Source organism: Balaenoptera acutorostrata, chromosome 17 (genome assembly GCF_949987535.1).
Source record: "Balaenoptera acutorostrata chromosome 17, mBalAcu1.1, whole genome shotgun sequence".
Classification (NCBI taxonomy): domain Eukaryota; kingdom Metazoa; phylum Chordata; class Mammalia; order Artiodactyla; family Balaenopteridae; genus Balaenoptera; species Balaenoptera acutorostrata.
In genome coordinates this window covers 40,287,978-40,307,638 of record NC_080080.1, presented here as the reverse complement: position 1 = coordinate 40,307,638, position 19,661 = coordinate 40,287,978, and the positions used below count along the sequence as shown (strand labels likewise).

General features: G+C 43.2%; 1 protein-coding gene across 1 annotated transcript in view; it reads left to right on the top strand.

Annotated features, from left to right (window-relative positions):
- PTDSS1 (phosphatidylserine synthase 1) overlaps positions 1-19,661 on the top strand; it is a 66,980-nt gene that overhangs the window by 19,669 nt on the left and 27,650 nt on the right. The window contains exons 3-5 of the mRNA XM_057531699.1: positions 4,564-4,608; positions 7,414-7,538; positions 17,889-18,047. Coding sequence (XP_057387682.1) covers positions 4,564-4,608; positions 7,414-7,538; positions 17,889-18,047 — 329 coding nt within the window. The remainder of the gene's footprint in view (positions 1-4,563; positions 4,609-7,413; positions 7,539-17,888; positions 18,048-19,661) is intronic.

Sequence of the window (19,661 nt, the reverse complement as noted above, 5' to 3'; positions counted from 1 at the left end):
GGTTTGAAATTTGCTTAGAGATAATTTTATTCACCTTTTCTAGGTTTTTCCTAGAGGAATTTAAACTTCCAAATCATACAAATCAAATATCTCATGATTTTATTTGTCAATTATACCACATAAAGCTGAAAAAGAGATAATAAAGAGAAGAGGCAGCCTGAGAGGACCTGAGGGCACAGACGTGCAGCTGCGAAGATGCAGCTTCTGACTTTGGTTAAAAGGGTCCTGCCTCCCTAGGGTTGGTCCCTGGAACTCCGTTATTCGTGGATATGACAATAGATTGCTGGCTAGTCAAGCTGTGATCTTATGTTTTGACTTCTGAGGAAGTGTTTTAAATGCTTGCTTTCTCAAGGCAGAGTCGTTTGGTTTCTATTTTCTTTTGAAATAAAACTTGCTCTTAATATCTGATAGAAAATGATGTATTCTAGACATAGGGACTGATGAGAAAGTAAAACATGTAATTTTTCAATGTGCCTTGTAAGAAAACCACCTTTGTAAATAAAACCAGCACGTGTTTCTCCATCACCACCCTGAGACACCTTCCCCATCTCTCCTGCATAACTGAATTGAAGACCCAGACTCTTCCAGGCAGCTTTTACCAAATAAGAAATATAGACAAGAAGCCCACCGTGAGATGGGTCACCCCTACTGATGTCCTGGCCATAACAGTGGGCAGAGGAAGACCACCGAGAAAATAGTTTGCTGGGAAATAAGACCTGTGGGAAGGTACTGGGATGAGGTAAATTTTCCAGGAAGGCTAGACTCACCTGGGCAGGTGGATGCAGTAGGAGGCTTTCAGGGTGACTTGACCAGAGTAAGCAAGTGTGGGTGACCTAGTGAGCGTAAGTATCAAGGCTTCTCATACAGGAAAACACCAGCCTCATCCTTGATATTTTAAAAAGCAAAATAGTATTTTCAGCAATATTATTGTCTTTGATGGTGAAGAGGCGACTCTTTGTGAGTAAAGCTACAGGCATGTACTTCTGGAAATACTACATGAAAGCATTCAGAATTTCTTCTCAGAAAGCAGAGGACAGATTGGATGACTGAAGTAAGGCCTGGATTGGGTTTTAAAGTTAGCAACTGAAAGGTCATCTAACATTCCAGGGCCTTATCTTGCCTTTTGTAGGCAAAAGGCCCCAGTGATCTGTTCTCACTACCTGGTTCAGGGCAGAGCTCCTTGGTGCGCTGCTGTCTGTTCTGAAACCCACCGCATCAGATTTCTGAAGCCTTCCTCAGATCAAATGCAAGGCAGAAAGGACTTTTTTTTAATTGTATTTTATGAGAAACATTTATGAAGTAATATTATGATGTATAAATGGGATATTGGAGAAGAGAGGAAAAAATTCAATAGCAGCAAGTCAAGATAAGCCTTTAAAAAACCAAACTGCAGTGCAGTAAGATGAAAATTCTCTTTCCAGGCCCTGGAACGTGTGTCTTGTCTCTGGAATCACAGCCGGACAGAGAGAAATACCCTTGGGCTGAAGTAGTTACCTGTTAGGTTAAGGAGAGCTTAAGGCCCCATCAACCCCAAATTCCTCAACCACTCTACCCTCTTATTTACTCTGGAGCACACTGCTTAGGGTTAGATATAAGAAAGGGCCAAGTTCTGTTTTCCAGAGGCCGCTCTTAAAGTAATCACAGGCCGACGACGACTTTGGAGGCCTTTCTACTGGTGGATGTGAGGCGCGGGAACGTGTATCAGTTCCCTGCCGTCTCCCTCACCTTGCTTATCAATTCCACATCGCGGCAGCGCTAAACACCACTCACTAGCTTGCTTCTCTCTTGCCCCTCGCCTGGCCCCGAGACAGTCCTGGCTCAGACCGTCAACTCCTCCCTTCCCCCCTCCTCCTCCTCCCAAGCTGGCCCAGTTCTGACAGTTGATGGGAAAGTGCACATGGGCTCTCAGACCTGATGTGGAGTCCTGTGAGCATTGTGACCCTGGGTGAGTTCCTTATGCCCCAGTGTCTTTATCTATAAAATGAGAATGATGGTGGTCCTCTCACCACCCCACTGCCAAGTACCGACTGGGCATGGAATTCTGTTGCGAGCCAAATAATAGATCATAAAATTTCAGAGTTTCACCTTATAAGAAGAAATCATAGAGAAAACTGGGGTCCCACGTTATGTCTGAGGGGTTAATTCAATAGTTTGGATGGTCATACAGAGTGAAGTAAGTCAGAACGAGAAAAACAAATACCATATGCTAACACATATATATGGAATCTAAAAAAAAAAAAGGTTCTGAAGAACCTAGGGGCAGGACAGGAATAAAGACGCAGACGTAGAGAATGGACTTGAGGACATGGGGAGGGGGAAGGGTAAGCTGGGACGAAGTGAGAGAGTGGCATGGACTTATATATACTACCAAATGTAAACTATATAGCTAGTGGGAAGCAGCATAGCACAGAGATCAGCTCGGTGCTTTGTGTCCACCTAGAGGGGTGGGATAGGGAGCGTGGGAGGGAGACACAAGAGGGAGGAGATAAAGGGGATATATGTATATGTATAGCTGATTCACTTTGTTATAAAGCAGAAACTAACACACCATTGCAAAGCAATTATACTCCAATAAAGATGTTAAAAAAAAATAGTTTGGATGAAGTAATGCTTGCAAACCAAACTGCTACCATAAGACAAGTCATTCCTGGTGACAAGTCAAGCTATTAAAATTACTTAAAAGAAGACAAATTTAGCCATCAGTTTTCCAATAACTTGTGAAGAAATTTAACCAGGTTATGTTACCTGGGAGGGGATTCTGGTTTCTATGCTTTGCTGTGTCTTTTTTGAGAAAACAGCTGATTAAAAAGAATATAGGTGTCCCGTGCTGTCTGAGCCTTTGCTGTCAGAACTCAGAAATCGAACAGGCACAGATAAACTTTCAGACAAATCCCTCACTTATCTGAGCTCTCTCAACTTGCCATCCAAAACTCAGACACCATATTATTTTGAATAGAGTCCCTCAAACTTAATTCATCTTCTGATCTCTCCTCATTTAAACTCAGAAACTGAATCAATTTGGAGGGTAGAGGTACTTGTAACTGATATTACTGAAATGAACTTGATTCCTCCAAAGAAAGCAGTTAGAATGTTTCAGTGTGGTCTTTTTAAGAAGAGATGAGCCCTTTAGAATGAGTCCCACAATAAAATTTACAGTGTAATGTTTGCTGCAGAGAGGATTCCTGGTTATAAGCAATAGAAGCTGACTCTGCTGATGCAAAAGCCTGTTCTCCAATACTGACCGGCTGGAGGAGTCCTAGGAGGGCTAGGAAACCAGGCCCCAGGCTAAGCTTCTAGGAGCTGGCAGCACATCACCCAGGCCTGGTCTCATGAGTGAGCCTTGGCTACAGTCTGTCCCAGCATCACGTGTACAGACAACTCTAAATGGAACTGCCTCTGCCACAGTCGCCAGTGCCACCTTCACCAGTGTGAGGAGTGCCACCTCCCACTAGTGTCCCTGCTGGCCAGGGCCAAAGGGAGAGAGGGAGGGAGAGGAAAGCTCTGCATACTTACCTCCACTGTCACCCACTCTTGATGTTGTCTGGCGTGGGTGCGACTAAAGGACCAGGACCCACTTATAAAAAAGCTGAGCAGCAAGCTCTGGCATCTCTCCTGGAGACGTGGGATCACAATGCTAGAAATCCTCCAAGTGCAGGAGAGCGTGGGCAGCCCCAAATAGGTCAGGTGCCCTCTAGAACAATGGTCAATATTTGCGAGCTGTAACCCTTCAGTCGGTGGTAAATCAGTTTAACAGACCAAGGCCCAGCTTACTTGCGTTCCTCTTCTATTATTATTTTTTAATGAAATAGAACAGAAGACAGAGTATTGTTGTATCACTTGAGTAAGAGTAAATTTCATCCTGTGAAACTTTGGTTTCCCTCGTGTGGAATCTGCATCTGTGTATCTGAGCTAGTCAAAGGTATTTTGTTACCACAGGTCATCAAAAGCTCCTGCACCAGCGTGTTCCACTGCTCCAAGGGTTTGCTTTCAGTGTCACTCCCCGTTGCACTTGTTTTCCAGGCACGGTATTTCTCTCTTTTATTGTCAGAGCCCCTCAGTGTCCGCTCTCTTTCTCTTTCTCTCTCTCTCTCTCTTCTCTCTCTCTCTCTCTCTCTCTCTCTCTCTCTCTCTCTCTCTCTCACACACACACACACACACACACACACAGACACACACGATGTCCACTAGCTCCTGGGGGGCTGTGAGGTTTCTTGTTAATGTCCAGTAAGTATTACATACAGTTAAAGGCTGGCCTGGTGACCTACTCGCTGTTATAACATTGTGTCCACAGGAAATTAGGATCTGAGTTCGGAAGACAAAGCTTTAAAAAAAAAAGCCTCTGTTGAGATTGGTGCCTGTTACAATTGTGGGGAATGGTTGTTACAACGTGGATAAAACATTTCAACCTAGACTTTTGACCCCAGAGTATTTATGTAGAAAAAAAAATTGAACAGTGGAGAGCTTTTTTTAACCCTTTATCTCTGTGGAAATCAGCATCACTGTCTTTATTTTAGTCTTGGTTTGAAAGCAGTCTGTTCTGACCTTGTAATGTTATCTCTGCAGGTCCGTTTACTCGACCTCATCCGGCCTTGTGGAGAATGGTTTTTGGTGAGTTACCTATTAGTCGGTTTAAAAATCCATTCTACTTGAAGCAAATCTTTTTCTGTATATTGTAGCAGTTTTCCTTACCACTCTACTGTAAAACTTAATAGCTTTTTACTTTTTGGTGTTCCTGATATCAATTTTTTTATTAAAATGCTCTGCCACAAAAAAGTGCTGGTGACAGCTGAAATTCTCAAACACGTGAACTGTTTCAACCCCCCACCCCTACCCCTCTCACCACCCCGCCCCCATGCTGTTGTCTGTTAATGCACAGGATTTGACATGAGGGAATGTGGCTTGTTCTTCCTGACGTTGCTCTTCGCTAGTGCAAGCTCACGTGCATCATATGAGCACGTTTGTCTCGTCAGCATCCAGGAGAGACTGAAACCCCAGCAAACTCCCCAGTGTTGTGAATGGGAAAGAACTTAGAAAAGGAGAAGTCTTAGCAAAGAGCCCTGATTTGAACTAAGGTTTAGTGATAAGCATCTCATATAAATGTTGGATCTCTTATGGTTACTTGATTTCTAGTCCAAAGAGTAAAACCACCTGAGTGGATTTAAAGCATATCTTCAGAACTTCAGATATTGGCTTCACCTTACCTAAATAATCATCAAATAAATTATTCAAGGTTCAGAAAATTTAATCTTATGCAAAAGGACCGAAAAATGGACATTTTGCTCAAGTTTGTTTATTTTTCACCCTTCAGAGATCATAGGCAAATCTCTCTGAATTTAGTAATGAATCTTGGTCGTTCGCTCAGCAGGTGTTCACCGAGTCCTTCTGCGTGGGTGGCTGCTCTGGCCCCGAGGCTGCAGGTGGAGGGGCCCCGGGCAGGGAGGGCAGCTATAGCAAACACACTATGAAACAAATCAATAATCAAAAAGTAGCTGATGTCACGAAGCGCTAGGAAGTTTATTAAAACCACAAGATGCAATAGTGACTAAGTAGCCGCTTTCACTTTCAGGTGAGGGGTGGCTTGAAGGAAGTGTGCTTAAGAAGAAACCCGCCTGCAAAGAAGGATGCAGGCAAAGATGCAGGGAGGAAGGCCAGGCTAAGGGCAAGACTGCCAAAGTGGTCCCCAGCTAGAAGAGGCTTGGTGTGTCCCCAGTCAGTGTGGCCGGAGGGTAGCAGGCCTGGGAGTAGTGAGAGAGGCAGAGTTGGGCACAGATGGGACCCCACAGGGCTTGTGAAGGGCAGGAGGAAGTCATGGGAGGATTTTTTTTTTTTTTTTTTTTTTGCAGAGAAGTGCATGATTCATTTACATTTCTTAAAAGATAGTCCTGGGTGCATTATACTTATAGCTCATGGACTTAATATTGCTGCTTGAAGTTATGTCCTTTTTAGCTAGTTGGCTACATCTGAGTTTTTCAGATTTCAAATGGTCCATCATAAGTAGTGAGGAGTTTTATTTCTTCCCTGGGATCTTGGAACACTTGGATAACCTGATGAGAACTATAGACCCTTTCCCAGTACACACATGCTCACACACACACACACACACACACACACACACACACACAGAGTTCTGTGTATTATATCTGGGGCTTCAGGAATGTTGAAGACCAACTGTGAACTCTAGGTTAAGAGCCTCCTGCTGCACAAACACTTTCTGTCTTAAAATAATTATTTCAAAAGGGTGTAGTAGGGGGTGTTTGAAGTGAAAATCTGTAAAAGTAGCTGGTACATAATATATAAGAAGGTTATCATATAAGCTTGCCTAAAAACACATGCGCCCTGGGCCCCAGGATGCATGACTGAGTCAGCCGTGCTACTCGCAGGCCTCCCGAGCTCCCCGAGGACCGGGAGAGGCCCCTTCTGAAGGCCTGTGCTGTAGCCGCTATGGAGAATTTCAGCCACGGACATTCTCTCCTCTGGAGCAGCTCTCTGGGAACTAGTGCCAGCCCGCTTTGATGGGGTACTGTGGTCCAAGGTCATTTGTATCACAGCGTCTAGATGTCCTACATACGCATTTTCATTCTAGCAGGAAAAGAAGTGACAAAGCCACTGGTGGCTGGTTCTCAAGCCTTTCTAAAATGTATTTACAGGCGTTTGCCTTCTTAAAGTAGATTATTAGCTGTCTTTTTTAAACGATATGGGGTGATTATTAGCATACCAATTACGATATGATGTGACAGTAATGTGATGCCCACAGGGACTAAGGTGGGGTGTAAGATGGGGATGAGTGACCATGGGCCACCTCTCGCCTCCACACCTGTCTCTGTCTCTACCCCAAACTGGCCTGTCCGCCTGGCTTCGCCCATCTCCGGTCTACTCTGCACCCAGTGACCAGAGTCCATTTCCTGAAATGTTACCTACATCATCTGATTTCCCCATTTGAAACCCGTCAGGTGCTCCTTCTTTGACTTAAGATCAAGTCTGCCGTCTTCGCCGTGGCCCCGAGCCCTGACCATCACTTCATAGCCGCCTTGCTCCGTGCCCCTCTCTGCCAGCACCCAGCCACGTGCTGGCTCCCAGACCTCATTCCGGGGACCTGCCTGCTCGCCTCTGCCTGCCTTCCCTGCCTGAATGCCGCGTCCACTCCTCCACGCTCTGGCCCGTGGTCCGCCACTCCTCCAGCTCTCAGCATCAGCATCAACCCTTCTCAGAGAGGGTTACTGACTCCTCTCGGTCTGAATTAGGACCGTGTGTCAGACTCTCATCACAGGAAAGACCAGCTTGTCACGGGGGTCTCCACAGCCCATGTTACAGCACCAGTGTCCGCTTTGGGCCATGAGCAATTTGAGTACAGCGTGTGTTGTGCGTCTGACACCGGCTCTCTCCCCGACTTGAGGATGTTTCTATTTCCCTCAGGGCTCAGCGTGCTCTACTTCCTGTTCCTGGTGTTCCTCCTCTTCCTGAACTTTGAGCAGGTTAAATCCCTGATGTACTGGCTAGATCCGAACCTTCGATACGCCACAAGGGAAGCAGATATCATGGTACGTACTTGTCTGCTGTGTCTTAGAGAAACTGGTTGACTCTTGGGTATAGGAGGTAATTGACTTCCCGTTTTAAATTGGTCCTTCTCCATATTTCCTACGTAGATATCTAAACACCAGGTCTCTGGGCAGGTTGGTGCAGTGCGTGGTTCCGTGAATGATACAGTCCAGGGAAATGAATCCTCTCCTGGCCCAAAGCGGGTGGTAGGAAGATGTGAATATTATCATCCGGCAGCCGTGGGTGGGAATTGGGCCTCTGACACTTGTAAGCTGTAGGACCTTGGGCTACAAACTTATAGCCTATTCCCTCTTTTGTTAAGTGAAATAATACTTATCTTGGAAGTTTATTGTGAACTAAACGAAGGCCTAACACGATGCCTCGCACACACCAGGTCCTCTGAGGGCGGCTACTCCTGCTACGTCAGTGTCACCCTTGGCCCCTCTGCTCCCTGACCCCGGCCCTGATGCTGTGATTCTTCCCACCTGCTTGCCATGAAGGGGCCAGTTGTAATGATGGAGGCTATTTCATTCATTAGTTTTATTAAATGACAATAAATACTTTTATTCTGGGCTAAAACTACTCTGTACTTTGACTTTTAGTGAAGAGACTATTTTATACTGTAATACTGTTCCTTTCCTTTTTCACTTTTTAAAGTGCCTACCATTTAGTGCAGATTGAAGAAACACCTAGTGATGATCAGAATAGGAGAACAGGCATTTGGACCGTAGATGGGTCCTTGTTTAACAAACAAAAAAGCAATACAGAGGGACTTAATAACCAGTCCAAGAAGTGATCATTCCTTATAGCATAGTTGAGATTGGTCAGACCCTTCTTGGAATGGTGTTTCCAGATTTTATCTTTATCTTTTATAAAGGACAAGCTAAAGACAAAAATAAGAATGCCAAAAATTATTTAAAAGTGTCAAGGAGAAAAGTCTGTCTTGGAGTTTCTTCCTCTAAGAAAGAGAATGGTACGGGGTGATGTACAGCTTCTAATGATGCTGTTAATGACAGTTACAGTGAGGTTGACAGCAGTTGCTCATTGTGGATTGTCTGCTCTGCCAGGCAGTGTGCTGGGTGCTTTATATACAGTCTATATATTACTGTCTCCATTTTACCAAGGAGGAAATAGAAGCTTAATATAAGATCCCTCTGGGTCCAAAACCTACATTTCCCCCTAGGCCTGTGCCTCAAGCATATAGTTATTATAAAAACAAGTGTTTGACACTCACAGGCATCTTACAAAATGGAGATCGGGAGAAGGATATCCCAGATTATATTTCCCCCCACAAGTTTCTTGGGTTTTTAAGCAAAATTGGTCATATTACGAAGTAAACTAACTTCAGGTGGATTTGCTGTTGTGTCTCTCAGTCTTGTTCTCACAGTCATGGGGGGGAGGTTGACTCTAATAATACTTTGACATCTACCTTCCTTAGGAATGTGACATCACAGGGACATCCGATTGTCACAATTACAGCCCCAAAAGAGCTAAAACCGGCTTTTAAAACTAGTTTTCAAGGATTGGCTAATTCTTTCTTGCCAAACAAAGCCTGAGGCTGTTTTCAACTTCTGCAGTTCCAGGTGGTGGTAGACCAGCCTCAGTCTTCTCCATCTCCAATCCCTTATCACTTTTTACTTCCTTAAAGGAATCTTTTACAGTTCTAAGGACCTGTTCATTGATGGCTCTAGAGAAACGCATTCCCTTGTTAGAACCTGTGGTAAGGAGGAGTGCCTTTATGCAAGACAGAAGCCTTTAGTTGCCTGGCTCCAGGAGCCCTCTGCCTTCCCTATTCTTCAGCTGCCACCTATTCCTAATCCTGGTACCAGGCTCTAGTCCGTGCCTGGTATCGCACATTGAAATTCAGACTCCCTTTTCCCTTAAAATTAATATTATAACTTGGAGTTGGGGGGCGGGACAGTCATTGAAATCCTATTAGAGGCAGTCTTTTGTATAATTGGAAACTTTGCTATGTTCCTAAATATTTATTCTATTCAAAAATATGTGTTCTAAGCTTCAGACGAGCTTTGTGAGCACATCCGAATTGGAGATTGGGTGGTCTGGAGCAGCAGTCTTCCATTTAGTAAATACTCACTGAGCTTTTCCTACGTGCTAGACACCGTGCTGGTGGTAGTGGGGAAGAGGGTAGGCCCAATCGCTCCCTGTACCATTGGAGCTTAGACTCTACAAGAAGGCAAATTAAACAAATTATCGTTGGCTCTTTTTCTAAGTGAGTTGTCTAAGACAACTCCAATAATTTTTAAAAATTTTATCAACACAGGCCCAATCTTGTTTCATTCCACCCTCCCCCTGCCACCAACACACACATATCTTGCATTATCAGACATTTTATCCAAATATATGGATTTTTTTAAACATAACCACAATGCCATTTTCAGTCACTTAAGGTAACAGTATGCAGTGTTCACATTTCCCCAGTCACCTCGTAAAGTTTTTTTTACAGTTGATTTGTTCAAATTAGGATCCAGACAAGGTCCCCATATTGCCTTTGTTGCAGCTCTTAATCTGCAGTCCCTCCATACCGTTTTTCAACCTCGAAGTTTGTTTGTCAAAGAAGCCACATTGTTTATTTTATGTAGCTTCTCGAGTCTGGATTTTGTAGCTTGCATTTCCAGGGTGTCGTTAACGTATCTCTCTGTCCCCCTGTATTTCCTATAAACTGGAAGTTAGATGTAGAGGCTGGATGGGGTCCAGATTCCAGTCCAGTTTCCGTGGCAGGGCTGCTCATAGATGTTGCTGTGTATCACACTAAGAGCCACACGGTGTCTAGGTGTCTCTCTTTTATAACATTAAGCTTGATCATAGGGTCAGGAGGTCAGCATCAATTGTAAGATGCACCATCAATTACAAGTATGACTTTGGGAAGGGGAAAAGGGAAACCTTATATTATATGTGCACCAAACATTGTAATATGTTGAAATATCCACCCAATTCTCAAAATGCTAAATGTGAAAAGATGTGTCCTAGAATCAAGAAAGCACAATGTGAGGGAGAGGAGGGGTTCTGACGCTCGGAAGGGCCCACTCACGGCGAGGGAATCAGCGTGGACAGGGAGAGACCTTCAGGGGGTTGGGGGATCGGAGGGGAACACAGCCAGCGTCTCGCCCGCCTGCTTGGCCCCAGGCCTGAAACTCTGCCCTCCAGGGTCCCCTCTGGCCACAGAGGTCCTGAGCCTAAGCCCCGCCCCCCAGAGCCTCTTCTGGCCTTTTTATTATTTTTTTTTTCTGTTGTGGTTCTGTTTTGCTTTGTTCTTGTTTCATTTTTATTTTTATTTTTTCTAATGTATGTTTTATGTTTGTAATTTTATTTTATTTTTTATTCTTTGTTATTGTTCTGCTCCTTTTTGTTTGTTGCCCTTTTTTTGTTGTGTTTCTGTGTCACTGTACGGCTTATGGGGGGTCTTGGTTCCCAGGCCGGGTGTCAGGCCTGAGCTCCTGTGGGAGGAGCACTGAATCCAAACCACTGGACTAACAGAGAACTTCAGGCCCAGGGAATATTACTCGGTGTGAGCTCTCCTGGAGGTCCTCATTGCAGCACCAAAACCCGGCTCCACCCAACTGCCTGCAAACTCCAGTGCTGGACGCCTCAGGCCAAACAACCAGCAAAACAGGACGCAGCCCCACCCATCAAAAAAAATGAGATGACAAAAATATATGTTACAGACGAAGGAGTGTGGTAAAAACCTACAAGACCAAATAAATAAAGAGGAAGTAGGCAATCTACCTGAAAAAGAATTCAGAGTAATGATAGTAAAGATGATCCCAAATCTCGGAAATAGAATGGAGGCACAGGTCAAGAAAATACAAGAAATATTTAACAAGGACCTAGAAGAACTAAAGAACAAACAAAAAGTGATGAACAACACAATAACTGAAATGAAAAATACACTAGAAGGAATCAATAGCAGAATCACTGAGGCAGAAAATATAGCAAATCTGGAGCAAGTAAGTGAGCCTGAAGATAGAATGGTGGAAATAACTGTGGAAGAGCAGAAGAAAGAAAAAAGAATGAAAAGAAATGAGGACAATCTCAGAGACCTCTGGAACAATGTTAAACGCACCAACATTTGAATTACAGGGACCCCAGAAGAAGAAAAGAAAGAGAAAGGGTTTGAGAAAATATTTGAAGAGATTATAGTCGAAAACTTCCCTGACATGGGAAAGGAAATAGCCACCCAAGTCCAGGAAGTGCAGAGAGTCCCATATAGGATAAGTCCAAGGAGAAACATGCTGAGACACATATTAATCAAACTAACAAAAATTAAATACAAAGAAAAAATATTAAAAGCAGCAAGGGAAATCAATAAATAACATACAAGGAAATCCCCATAAGGTTATCAGCTGATTTTTCAGCAGAAATTCTGCAGGCCAGAGGGAGTGGCAGGATATACTTAAAGTGATGAAAGGGAAAAACCTACAACCAAGATTACTCTACCCAGCAAGGATCTCATTCAGATTCAACAGAGAAATCAAAAGCTTTACAGACAAGCAAAAGCTAAGAGAATTCAGCACCACCAAACCAGCTTTACAACAAATGCTAAAGGAACTTCTCTAGGTGGGAAACACAGGAGAAGAAAAATTCCACAAAGACAAACCCAAAACAATTAAGAAAATGATAATAGGAACATACATATCGATAATTACCTTGAATGTAAATGAATTAAATGCTCCAGCCAAAAGACACAGACTGGCTGATTGGATACAAAAACATGCCCTGTGTATATGCTGTCTACAAGAGACCCACTTCAGACCTAGGGACACATACAGACTGAAAGTGAGGGGATGGAAAAAGATATTCCATGCAAGTGGAAATCAAAAGAAAGCTGGAGTAGCAATACTCATATCAGATAAAATAGACTTTAAAATAAAGACTGTTACAAGAGACAAAGAAGGATACTACATAATGATCAAGGGATCGATCCAAGAGGAAGATATAACAATTATAAAAATTTATGCACCCAACATAGGAGCACCTCAGTATATAAAGCAATACTAACAGCCATGAAAGGGGAAATTGACTAACACAGTAATAGTGGGGGACTTTAACACCCCACTTTCACCAATGGACAGATTATCCAGACAGAAAATAAACAAGGAAATACAAGCTTTAAATTACACAATAGATCAGATAGACTTAGTTGATATTTATAGGGCATTCCACCTGAAAGCAGCAGAATACATTTCTTTTCAAGTGCACATGGAACATTCTCCAGGATAGATCACATCTTGGATTACAAATCAAGCCTTGGTAAATTTAAGAAAATTGAAATTGTATCAAGCATCTTTTCCGACCACGATGCTGTGAGACTAGGTATCAATTACAGCAAAAAAACTAAAAAACACAAACACATGGAGGCTAAACAATATGCTACTAAATAACCAAGAGATCACTGAAGAAATCAAAGAGGAAATTTTAAAAAAATACCTAGAAACAAATGACAGTGAAAACATGTTGACCCAAAATCTATGGGACGCAGCAAAAGCAGTTCTAAGAGGGAAGTTTATAGCAATTCAGTCTCACCTCAAGAAACAAGAAGAACCTCAAACAATCTAACCTTACACCTGAAGCAACTAGAGAAAAAGAGCAAAAAAAAAAAAAAAAAACCCCAAAGTTAGTAGAAGGAAAGAAATCATAAATATCAGAGCAGAAATAAATGAAATAGAAAGCAATAGCAAAGATCAATAAAACTAAAAGTTGGTTCTTTGAGAAGATAAACAAAATTAATAAATCTTTAGCCAGACTCATCCAGAAAAAAAGGGACAGGACTCAAATCCGTAAAATTAGAAATGAAAAAGAAGAAATTACAACTGACACCACAGAAATACAAAAGATCATAAGAGACTACTACAAGCAACTATATGCCAATCAAATGGACAACCTGGAAGAAATGGACAAATTCTTAGAAAGGTACAACCTTCCAAAACTGAACCAGGAAGAAATAGAAAATATAAACAGACCAATCCCAAGTAATGAAATTGAAACTATATTTAAAAATCTTCCAACAAACAAAAGCCCAGGGCCAGATGGCTTCACAGGCAAATTCTATCAAACATTTAGAGAAGAGCTAACACCCATTCTTCTCAAACTCTTCCAAAAAGTTGCAGAGGGAGAAACACTCCCAAACTCATTCTACAAGGCCACTATCACCCTGATACCAAAACCATACAAAGATACCACAAAAAAAGAAAACTACAGGCCAATATCACTGATGAACATAGATGCAAAAATCCTGAACAAAATACTAGCAGACAGAATCCAACAACACATTAAAAGGGTCATACACCATGATCAAGTGGGATTTATCCCAGGGATGCAAGTGATACAGCCACTGTGGAGAACAGTATGGAGGCTCCTTAAAAAACTAAACATAGAATTACCATATGACCCAGCAATCCCACTACTGGGCATATACCCTGAGAAAACCACAATTCAAAAGGATACATGTATCCCAATGTTCATTGCAGCACTATCTACAATAGCCAGGATATGGAAGCAACCTAAATGTCCAACGGCAGGGGAATGGATAAAGAAGATGTGGTACCTATATATGGAATATTACTCAGCCATAGAAAGGAATGACATTGGGTCATTTTTAGAGATGTGATTTTTAGAGTCTGTCATACAGAGTGAAGAAAGTCAGAAAGAAAAAAACAAATATCATATATTAACACATATATGTGGAACCTAGAAAAATGGTACAGATGACCCTATTTGGTGGGCAGGAATAGAGATGCAGATGTAGGAAATAGATGTGTGGACACAGGGGGCCTGAGGCAGTAGGTAGTGGGATGAATTGGGAGATTAGGATTGACACATACACACTACCATTTGTAAAATTGATAGCTAGTGGACCTGCTGTGTAGCACAGGGAGCTCAGCTCAGTGCTCCGTGACTACCTAGATGGGTGGGATCGGGTTGGGAGAGTGAGGTCAAGAAGGAGGGGATATATGTATACATATAGCTGATTTACTTCATTGTACGGCAGAAACTAACACAACATCATAAAGCAACTCTTCTCCAATAAAAAAATTAAAACAGCTAAAAATAAATAAGAATGAAAGCTTAATGATTTCAGTGTACAGTGCAGTGCGATAAAGAAAAAGATATGGGTGCTATTAGAACTTATAAAAGAACCCCAATCTAGTCTGGGAGGTCAGGGAATGCCTCTGTAAGAGCTGATGTCTAAGTTGACAACTAAAAAATGAGTGGGAATTAGCCAAGCAAAGCGGGAGTAGGGGGCCGAGGCCATTATTCAGGAAGAAGGAACAACCTGCATGGAGGCCCCAACTTGGGAGCTGGGATCAGTCAAGAGTGAAGGAGAGTAGGAATTAGAGGCAGAGGAGGGCAGTTCCTGAGGCTGGGGAGACATTGGTGAGGAGTTAGGATTACACTGTGAATGTAATAAAAGACCCTGAAGGTTTATAAGCAGAGGAGGTCCACGATCTCCATTGGTGCTTTAGCGGGTCAGTAAACATTACACCCATCTCCAGTCCAGTGTTGAAACTGGGGAAAAAAGTGCACAGTATCAGCTGATGTCTTCCTGGTTGAAGCTCAGTGAAGCAGATGGCTTTAGACCTGCGCCACGAGGTTGTGCTAATCCCCCGCCCCGAATTAGGTTTCTGCTCCCCTGTCCCATTGGACAACCACGGGCTTCTTCCCACAAGGCAGAGCCTGACTCACAAAAATTCCTCCAAGGTTGAAAGAACAGATGGGAACCTGTGCTGTCTGTGGGCGAATGATTTCCATAGAGAGGACCCTAAAGAGGGTGGAGTACATGTGTTCTTTCTGCCTCCAAGGTCACCACCTTCCCCAGGGAAGAAGGAGCGAGAGAGCAGGGCAGGAGGCCCAGAGATCCTTCCACACTGGGAAGGCTGTCTTCCCAGACACCACCCCCCACCCCAAACACACACACACCCAAAATGGTCTGATTTGTGATCTGCAAAATCATTTTGTATGTAGAGAATCGATTACAGAGAGACCAGTTAAAATCTGCAGTCTTAAGCTAGAGCTGGGTAGTCAGGTGCTTATCAGAGCATCATGTATACATTTCATAGTTTTAGAAAGCTACTGCAGGCATCTAGGCAAGAAATAACAGTGGTGGTGAGACAGACGGAGGACAAAACACTTGGGGAGGTAAAATGAATAGGACTTGGTGTTTGGTTAAGTGTTGGGCAAGCAAGGGAGAGGGTGGAGCCGCCCAGATCAGCGAGCCACCAGCTGGGAGGTGGGCAGAATCTGTCCTTAAACTACTGCTTACTTCCACCTCCCCAGACTTGGCTTCCCCACCTCTGTGTCCTCATTCCATGCCCTGTCCTCCCGCTTCCAGGAGTTCGTGCCTGCGTGTGCCGCTCCCCGTCTGCATTAGAGCACGGTGTCCTGCATCCCTCCCAGCACCAGGGTCTCGGGATCTTCCAGATGTGATTATTGGCAGATTTGTTCATAATAATTATATGCCAGTAGACACATTTGGCTCTTTATGGTTTTCAAAGTGCCTTTACATTTGTTGAACACAGAAATATTCTCATGGAGAGTAGTAGAAAGGCCTCCAAAGTGGTCTTCAACCCATGATCCCCTTAAGAACAGATTTCTGAAAACAACTTAGCCCTTTCTTATCTAACCCTAAGCAGCCCACTCCAGAGTAAATAAGAGGATAGGGTGGGTGAGGAATTTGGGGTTGATGGGGCCTTAAGCTCTCCTTAACCTTTAAGCTCTCCTTAACCTAACATGTTACTGCTTCAGCCCAAGGGTGTTTCTCTCTGTCCGTCTGTGATTCGTGTGACGGGCACGTGCTCCAGAGCCTGGAAAGAGAACTTTCATCTCATTGCAGTGCAGTTTGGTTTTTTTTAAGCCTTATCTTGACTCACCCCTATTGATTTTTTCCTCTTTTCTCTAGATTTCCCACTTACACATCATAATACCACATCAGAATGTTTCTCAAAAAAATACAATTTTTAAAAATGTCCTTTCAGCTTTGCAAATTAAAATGGATTAGGTCTGAGAAAGGCTCCAGAAGTCTGATGCGGTGGGTTTCAGAAGAGACAGAGGGGCACCATGGTGCTCTTTTGGCTCCCTCAGAAAGTATTGCTTCTAAAATTTGAAAATATTATACTTTATAGGAATTCTGTCAGCTGGCTGAAATCTTACTCCTTCCTATCGGATTAATTTGGGGAAAAAAGAATGTGAAATGTAGAGCTTCCTGAGAAATGTTGTCATATGATAATTACTTCATAATAAACACAGAAATATAAGGAAGTTGATTTAAAATTACTTTAAAATATATTAAAAACGAAAAGATTAGAAGTGGAACCTAAATTCTTAAAAGCTTTATAATGTTTTAATATTTAAATTATGTAATATTTGATACATTTTTGGGTGGAGGAGTAATTCTGTTTTCTTCTAATTTCTGAAGTTGGATGTTTCAGCGTTTCTTCTTTCCTAATAAAAACATTTAAGGCTTTATATTTTCCTCTAACTTCTGCTTAACTGCATCTCATCATTTTGATGTGTAATGTTTTCATTATCATTTAATACTGAATATATTTTAAATTCCTATTATGATTTCTTTTTTACTCCATGATATTTAGAGATACGTTTTAAAATTTCTGAACCTGTTGGGTTTCTATTTATTCTTTATTTGTTGGGATTCTATTTATGTTTTTGTTAATGGCTTTAACACAGTTGCCCTATGGGCAAGTGACATGGGCTATATGATACTGCTTCTTTTTTTTTTATAAATTTATTTATTCATTTATCTTTTTTAAAAAAAATTTTTGGCCACGTCGAGTCTTCGTTGCTGCGCACGGGCTTTCTCTAGTTGTGGCAAGCGGGGGCTACTCTTTGTTGCAGTGGCTTCTCTTGTTGCGGAGCACAGGCTCTAGGCACACGGGCTCAGTAGTTGTGGCATGCAGGCTCAGTAGTTGTGGCTCGCAGACTCAGTAGTTGTGGTGCATAGGCTTAGTTGCTCCGCGGCATGTAGGATCTTCCCGGACCAGGGCTCGAACCCGTGTCCCCTGCATTGGCAGGTGGATCCTTAACCACTGCACCACCAGGAAGTCCCGATACCACTTCTTTAAGATGAGCTAAGGCTTTGTAAAATGGTTTTGCTTCCCACTTTAACCAAGCTTTTGCAATTCAGAGCAAAGCAATTCTGGTGTATAAACTCTAATGCTGTCCATTTTTCCTCAAGCATCTTCAGTTACCAAAACTTTTTATTGGGCAGGACATATATTAATTATCAAGATCATATCAGTTCTTTTCATTTTATTGTCCAAATCCTGGAAACAAGTTGATTTCTAGAGTATTACTAATTATTTCCTTTTTATTTTAAACAGGAGTATGCTGTGAATTGCCATGTTATCACCTGGGAGAGGATTATCAGCCATTTTGATATATTTGCCTTTGGACATTTCTGGGGCTGGGCTATGAAGGCCTTGCTGATCCGTAGTTATGGTCTCTGCTGGACAATCAGTATTACCTGGGAGCTGACTGAGGTAAGAAGGGGGTGTGGGCTGCTATCTAGATGCTACAGTGTGGACAGTTTATATGCAGGAAGAAGATAGTCCATCAGTTAAGAGTCAAGTAATCCATTCTGCAGCTCCTGTGGTACAAAACTATATACATCCCCAAGGGATATTTTATACCTTTGTCAAACAAACTGAGAAACTCCTTGTCAACTTAAGGTCTGCTTTGTCTCACAAGTCTTAAAGAGAAACAAATGGAATCAAGCTAAAGAATGAAGTTAAAATCCTAAGCAAGATAATTCAGTGGCAATGAGGACATCTGCTAAGAAGTTAATAGGTAGTTTACCCACTAACTAGTTTCCAGTTAAATAGAATTGTGGTGTTTAGGAATTATGAGGCCATCCAGGACATTTTGTCACCTAAAAATGGATTCCCAGTATAGCTCAAATACCACGGTCATCAAAAGTTTTTCTCATTCAATGAATGAAAGAGATATATTCTTTTTTTTTTTTTTATGGCTGTGTTGGGTCTTCGTTTCTGTGCAAGGGCTTTCTCTAGTTGTGGCAAGCGGGGGCCACTCTTCATCGTGGTGCGCGGGCCTCTCACCATCGCGGCCTCTCTTGTTGCGGAGCACAGGCTCCGGACGCGCAGGCTCAGTAGTTGTGGCTCACGGGCCTAGTTGCTCCGCGGCATGTGGGATCCTACCAGACCAGGGATCGAACCCGTGTCCCCTGCATTAGCAGGCAGACTCTCAACCACTGCGCCACCAGGGAAGCCCAGAGATATATTCTTGAAAAACTATTACCGAAATGATATTTTGGGAACTAATTCATTTATTGTTCAGTTATTATGTTATTCTTAATCATTCCCAGGGAACAAAATTTGGCCAGTTATTTCTTGATACCAGTCATTGTCGTGACCCTAACTTTTATCAAAACATGCCAGTTAGATATTCGCTTCTATTAATGTTCCTCTCATGGCCCTGAAGCCCGAGTTCAGGGTGTGGGCAGGGTTGGTTCCTTCAGAACCTGTCCCAAGCCTCTCTTAGGCCTCTGCTCGTGGTTTGCTGGTCATCTTTGGTGTTCCTTGGCTTATAGATCACCCCAATCTCCGCCTCCATCTTCACGTGGCCTTCTCCCTGCACGCGTTCACATGGCATTCTTTTCATAAGGACACCAGTCATGTTGGATTAGGGGCCGACCTCCTCCAGTACGACCCCTTCTCAACTATTACATCTGCAGTGACTGCATTTCCAAATAAGCTCACATTATAAGGTCCCGGAGCTTAGGACTTCCAACGTATGGATTTTGAGGGGGAACGATTCAACCCACAACAGTGCCCAGCACTGTTCATATATCATCCTGAATCTTCACCATAACCCAGAAGGGCAGTGTGTGTTCCCAGTGTACCGATGGGAACCAGAGCTCAGAGCCAGGAGTGGATGCAGAGGTGCTTGATGGGGAACGCGGCCCGTGCTCCTGCCCTCGTACCACGGGCTCCCTCTAACTTGCAGGCGTCTTCAGGACCTCACCGCCGTGTGACCTGTGCAGGGCACTTGGCCTTCCGCAGCCTCCCTTGCTTCCTCCCCTGCCCGCCCCCCCTCCCCCCCCCCCCGCCACTGGGCCTCTTGCGCCTCCCTTTCCT